General features: G+C 40.6%; 1 protein-coding gene across 1 annotated transcript; it reads right to left on the reverse strand.

Annotated features, from left to right (window-relative positions):
* Nucleotides 1-2890: 2890 nt before the first annotated feature.
* LOC110694848 lies at nucleotides 2891-5695 on the reverse strand. Its single transcript, XM_021872011.1, has 3 exons — nucleotides 5155-5695; nucleotides 4674-4947; nucleotides 2891-4106 (listed from the first exon to the last, which is right to left on the reverse strand). Exons 1-3 carry the CDS (start codon nucleotides 5693-5695, stop codon nucleotides 2891-2893), a joined length of 2031 nt encoding a protein of 676 aa, XP_021727703.1.
* Between the last annotated feature and the right edge of the window lie 1174 nt (nucleotides 5696-6869).

Below are 6869 nucleotides of genomic sequence, written 5' to 3' on the forward strand. Positions count from 1 at the left end.
ATTAAGGAGCCCAACCTCCGGTGAATCTCTCGGGCCAACCATAATGCCCCTTGAAGTTATCTTGCTGCCAAGGGGCAAGAGGTGTGAATTTCTCGGGCAAGGTAAGCTCAAATGGATGGTTAGGGTGCACATAGGGGCAATTAGGGTCACCCCTATAGTCACACCCTCCGGGAGCACGGTAATCGAAGTTACCACGCTCGTCCGGGTAAGAACGAGGCTCGATACCGGGATTTAAAGGCCCTTGCCAATAAGGATGCCCATGCAAAGGTATAGGACGTTGTTGGGGCGAAAAGTAAGGATAGTTAACCGGGGGAGTGATGCTCCCTCAGTTAACCTCCGCATCATAGAGTTGTTGTTGTTGAATGAACATACCTTGTTGCATTTCGGAAATACCTCGCATTTGAGAGTAGAGGGCCTCAAAATTTTGGTCATACATGCCCTCCAAGCGGATTTGCAACCCACTTATTTGGCTACTAAGGGCCTCCAAGTCGGAGCTAGCAAATTGAGGTTGTTGCACTTGCCCTTGTTGTTGTTGTTGTTGTTGTTGATGTTGATGATGACTTTTTGTTGTTGATGATGAAGTTGTTGTTGTTGATGTTGTTCTTCCTCATCTTCTTCTTCTTCTTCTTCTTCCTCATCGGAGTCAAAGAAGGGGCGACGGAAGCTCTTGGGGACATGCCACACATTAGGGGTGTCCGTCCGGTGGATAGATGTCAAAGATGGGTTGGGAAGGTAGCACCAATGCTTTTTATCCCAAAGCCACTCATAATGCCCCTCTTGATAATGCTTGGAGATAAATTGAATTTGCCCCAATTGTTACATATCAAGGTACACAGAGTCGACATCTCCAACCAGCTTGCAATAAGACAAATGATCATCAAGGTGGAGGTTGGTCAAGAGCCTAGTGACCATTCCCCCACAAGGAATCTCCCCGGTGTCCCGGTCTTGCAAGGCTACACAATAAGTGGCAAAGATGTACCCTAAGTTCAACCGGCCACGATATTCTCCTCTAGTTGCCAACCATAGAATTTTGAGATCCAATTTGCTCATCTTGCCCAACTCTTGCTTGGGGAAAATCGAGTACCCCAAAAGACGATGAACAACCCGAAGGCAAGGTTGGTACACATTGCTAATCTTGGCCCTCTTGGTGACAAACTCACCACCTCCGGAGATATCGTCCCACAAAGAATCCTGATCATACTCCTCAAAAATATAAGGCTCTAGATCCAAGATGTCACCATGAAGATCAAAATCTAGAGTGGCGTTGAATTGCTCTAAGGATTGGTCGAAGAAGTTGTTGAAAATTTGGAATTGAACCCTATATTCACCTTCTACGGGAACTATCTCAATCGTAGCAAAGAACTTGAGAGTGGGCTCAACATAGGTGCGCTAGCAAAGAACTTGCGGACATGTCGGGTTGGAAGTAGTGTCTTGTGGGTTTGAGGGAGCGGTTTTCCTTTAATTTATGGTATCGGTTCTTTTGTTTTTTATCGTGGAGTTTTCTTTTGGGTGGTGGAGTAGGGTTGCGTGTTTGGGGGGTGGATGTGCTTAGGGTAGGTTCATCAATTAAGGTGTTTGTTTTGCATTTCTTGACAAGGTTTTTGAGGACTCTCGACATGATGAACTTCAAGTGCAAGGATCACAAAAAACCAATCACAAAATTCCCACAACAATCCGCAAAATCTCCAACCAAGAACTTCAATATCCACAAATCACAATTCCAATCCAAATTACCAAACAACACCAAACAACCAACAATTTCCTCCCACACAATCAACAAACAACACAATGTGATGTGAAATCAAACGACAAACAACTCAAATAATCAACCAAAAATCAATATCAACCATCAAAATCATAAAAGTTGGTACTACCACTATTCATGCTCATGAAAAAATCAAAACTTGCAAACATATGACATATTTAGGCAATTAAAAGCTAGAGAAGATGATTATACCATATATGAAGCAAGATTGAACCACTTTTAACCACCAATTTCCACCAAATAGAAAAACCCCAAATTATACCCAAGTATGGAGGAGAGAGATTGGAGGTTTAATTTGATGAAAGTAGTATGAATTTGATAATTTGGATGAAAATGTAGAAGGTTTTAGTGAATTTGGAGTGAAAATTTGAGTGATTTAACTTGAAATTTTGATGAGTTATTGAAGTGTGCGGTGCGGTCTTGAGGGTTTAAGGATGATGGGGGTCGAAGCAATGAAGGAGAAATAAGGGGAAATGAAAGAAGAAAAGGAAGGAAGGAAGATAAGGGGGCACAGGCTGATGCGCGGCCGCATCAACCAGGTGCGCGGCCGCACCAGGCACGTGCGCGCCCGCACCTGAGCCCAGCCAAGCTCTCTCTTCTTCTTCTTTTTTTTTAAGTTCTTGCTGCGTTCATTGGTGGGTACACGAATAATGATGATGATAAACACCAACATAGGCAGTAGTAAAAGCCCGTTTTAATGGGTTCAAAACTAGAATTTCATGAACCCTCCATAAGAACCCACCAAGTGAAAACTTCCTTCAACTTTAAAGCACAAAATCCCTAACTTAACTCACCAAGATTCTTACCCTTTTACCTCAAATTTCGATAAAATCGAGTATAATCCCATCAATAACCGCAAAATACCTTCTCATTCTTCATGCTCACTTGATAAAATCCAATCCCGAAAATGCAACCTACAAATCCAATCAAGTAGAAAAGTGAAAGAAAAGAAACTAAAAGAAGGAAAAAATAAGAGAAATTCAAAAATCAAGAAGAAAAGTTAGAAATCTCCGGGTTGCCTCCCGGGAAGCGCTTGCTAATGGTCCTAAGCTCGACCCTTCCTCCAAATCATGGAGGGTCAAAGAACACCACCTTCTTCAAGGTAGCGGAAAGAGAAAATTCTTTTTAAACTTCTAGCAACCCCTTGTTGTTGCTTGATGAAACTTCCTTCAAAGACTTTTCAATTGCAAATTTTTCTTTCCGTAACTTCTTTCTCTCTCTCTTCTTCTTAGAATCACAAGCTTTTTTCTTTGGCTTGTTGTTTATTGTAGATGGTTCCTCACCATTAATACTCATGGAAATATCCCCTCCATCTTGAGGATAGAGCTCAAACCAATGAGGGATTTCAACTTCCTCCTCGTCCTTAAGCTTGGGAATCATCATTTTCTCTTCACTAACCTTCTTGCCATCAAAACTTGAAAGAACATCATCACAATTCTCAAGAACATCGTTAGTTGAAGAATTAATCATGCACACATTATCAATAGAGCGAGGGGAATTAGCACACATAATTCCTTGCACAAGAGACAAAGACTCATGCATTGGTTTCAAATCAAAGCTTTCCTCTTTCTTACCAACTCTCAAGGTAATACGACCTCCTTTCACATCTATTAAGGCTCCCGAAGTGGCTAAGAAAGGTCTTCCTAAAATGATAGGGATATGGTCATCTTCCGCAATCTCAAGCACAATGAAATCCACGGGAATAGTGAACCCTCCTATCTTAAGATGAACATCCTCAACTCTCTCCTTTGGAATCATAATAGTCTGATCGGCTAATTGAAGGGTTATGTTAGATGGGAGGAGCTCACCTAACTTGAGTTTCTTGAAAATGGAATAAGGCATGACGCTCACACTAGCTCCAAGATCACAAAAAGCATTATTAAACATTTTCCCTTTGATCTCACATAGAATAGAGAAATTTCCCGGATCCTCCATCTTCTTGGGCAACTCATTATGAATGAAAGAACTACAACAACTCCCAACTTCAACCAAATCAACTTCATTACACATTCTCTTCCCACTCAAAATCTCCTTAAGGAACTTAGAGTACCTAGGCATTTGGGTAATTGCATCGGTGAAGGGGATAGAAAGGTGAACTTCCTTGAGCATAACAATAAACTTTCCAAATTGCTCATCAATTTTGTGCCTCAAGAATTTTTGTGGGTATGGAAGGTCGGGTCTCCACACTTCCTCACGCTCTTTCTCACTACTCCTCTTTTTCTCTTGCACCTCCTCATAACTCACACTCTTAGACACAACCTTCTCATCTTCCACTCTTGGGTAACTCCCCTCATCCTCCTCAATGGACCTAGAAGCTTCCTCATTAAGAACTCTCCCACTTCTAGTGGTGATAGATTACACGGGTTTCTTAGGTTCCACTCCTTGAGAAGGCAAAGAGGATGGACTAGCACAATCCTTTAGAGTTTTGACTAGTTGGGTTATTTGTGTCTCAAGCATTTTGTTATGAGTCATCATCTCATTAAATTTCTTGTCACTCACCGTCATATATGTGTTGATGATCTTGGTTTGGTTATCAATCATTTCTTCCAAATTTGTCTTAAACGATGATGGTTGGGAATAAGAATTTTCACCATTGCCTTGAGGCTTTGGAACAAAACCGGGTGGGGGTCCCCTTTGGTTGTTATTTTGAAAACTTCCCCGATTTTGGTTGTTGTTCCAATTGCCACGGCCTTGACTATTGCCACCATTATGGTAATGATTACCAAAGCCTTGAGATTGACTTTGGTTACCATACCCATGGCTCGGGTTTTGATTACTACAGCCTTGGTTGTTATAGTTACCTTGAAAACCTTGGTTTCCTTGGTTCCTATAGCCTCCATTGTTGTAGTTATTGAAACCACCTTGGGGGTGAGAATTCTTATTACTAAAATTCTTAGGTCCATCAAACCTTTCACCACCATTGGAATTAGACACAAAGTTCACATGTTCACATTCATTAATTTCAACATCATCACACCCATCAACAAAATATTGAGAACACATGGAAGAATCATGATCATAAGATCCACAAGAATCACAAAATAGACAACCACATGGCATGTTATTGGAAGTAGAAGGAGAAGAGTTAGAAAGTGTACCTCTCCCTTTGGATTGGGAGGGAAGACTCAATGAATTTGTAGAAACACTTTCAAGCTTTTCTTTGATCGACGTCACTTCCTTCCCTAGATTTGAAATTTGGGAGGATAAGTTGTTAATCACGTTGAGATGATCCACTGAATAAACCGTCGAGCCACTCTTGCTCGTAGACTCTCTCTCTCCTTCTTGCCAATCTCTATAATATCTCACCACATCCTCAATTATGTCAACTACCTCCTCTTCCGTCCTATTCATTATAGGACCTCCGGCTCCTCCATCTAGGCATGACTTGCCTTGAGCACTCAAACCTCTATAGAAAATTTGTATCACTTGATAGGTAGGAATTCCATGATGTGGACACTCTCTTTGGTACTCCTTGTACCTCTCCCATGCTTCATAGAGATTCTCATTAGGCCGTTGTTTGAATCCTTGGATCAAGGCTCTAGCCTCCGCCGTCTTCTTTTGTGGGTAAAAGCGAGACAAGAGAGCTTTTGTGACTTCATCCCACGTCCTAAGGGAATTTGGCTTAACCTCTTTATCCAACCACTCTAAGGCACGACCTATAAGAGAAAAGGGAAACAACTTTAGCCGAATGAACTCTTGAGAAATGTCATTCACCTTGATAGTATTACAATACTTCTCAAATTCCTTTAGGTGATTCAACGGGCTCTCACTCTTGGCTCCACTAAATTGCCTCCTTTCTATCAAAGTAATCATGGCCGGTCTAATTTCAAAATCGTTCACCGGTGTTGTAGGTGGAGCAATGCCACTCTCAAACCTATAAGCACCGAGAATTCCCAACTCCTTCAAAGCTACTCTTGGATTCTCTCCCATGGCTTGCTCTTCTTCTTCCTCAAACTCTTCTTCACTTGAGGAACTTAGGCTCAAATACCGGTTGGCTACCCTTCTTCGTGAAAGAGTTCTTTTAGTTTTGAGATCCAAAGGAACTAAGGACCTATCATGAGTTCTACTATGCATGCAAAAACTCAAAAGAAATTGTTAGTAACGCGGCTACAAGTGTATCCTAAAAGAAAGAAAAAAATTCTTTTTGTATTTTTGAATAATATGGAATAGACTCAACAACAATACACAATCACAACACCGTTCCCCGGCAATGGCGCCATTTTGACGAGCGGAAATTGTAGATCGTTATCTACCCTTCCCAAAAGTCAAACTAAATTTGTAAACACTTAACCAACCCTATACTAGTATATGGTAAGTCAAGGGTCGAACCCAAAGGAATGGTGGGCGATTGCCTATTGTCTATAGTCAAGCTATCCCGAAGTCTAGAGATAGGGTGTGATTTCTATACTAGGACAAACACGCAATTAAACGAGAAGAAACCAAATGTAATAAGCACTAGGGCTAGGATCCACATGTAGTCATAATGGAATCAACTAATTGGAAGCCCAAATTGGCTAAGTCAAACAATGTGAGGGAAGACCAATCATGAAACCAATAGAGCATATCAAGCTATTCTCCTAGAGGTCTAACTAGCGTCAACTATGATAAACTCTATCTAGGAAACTTCACGAGACACCTCAATCGTTTAAATGCAAGCCACAAATCAATGATCCGTATCAATGTGAACTTACAATGCAATCTAGTGCAACAATAAAAGTTGGCCAATCTTCAATCAATCACACACATGCACATGATCATCAACCAAATTTAATCACATTAACAACTCCATCAATTATCCCCAATTAGCACTAATCCATTACTCATACATACTTCACCATTACCCTAGCAAGCAATCAATTCACTAGCCATTGAGATCAAAATCAAAACAACACTAAGCAACAAATTCATCATGATCAAATCAAATAAGCTAAACTCAAACACAAATCAATCAAACTTCAATCAAACTTGAACATTCAACAAACAATTCAAATCAAACTAAAGAATAAACTAAGGATTGAATTAAAGAAAAGGAATCCTTACAAACTTGATCAAAAATTAAAGGAAATGGAGAAATCTACAATCATCAACAATACACCATGAAATT

This window comes from Chenopodium quinoa, unplaced genomic scaffold (genome assembly GCF_001683475.1).
Source record: "Chenopodium quinoa cultivar QQ74 unplaced genomic scaffold, ASM168347v1, whole genome shotgun sequence".
Lineage (NCBI taxonomy): Eukaryota > Viridiplantae > Streptophyta > Magnoliopsida > Caryophyllales > Amaranthaceae > Chenopodium > Chenopodium quinoa.

Coding starts and splice junctions, on each gene's coding strand:
- LOC110694848 (XM_021872011.1), bottom strand. CDS start 5,695: ATGGGAGAGAATCCAAGAGTAGCTTTGAAGGAGTTGGGAATTCTCGGT. Junction 4,948..5,154: donor TAGAGGTTTGAGTGCTCAAG/GCAAGTCATGCC, acceptor TTTCAAATCTAG/GGAAGGAAGTGACGTCGATC. Junction 4,107..4,673: donor AATTCCAATGGTGGTGAAAG/GTTTGATGGACC, acceptor TATCACCACTAG/AAGTGGGAGAGTTCTTAATG.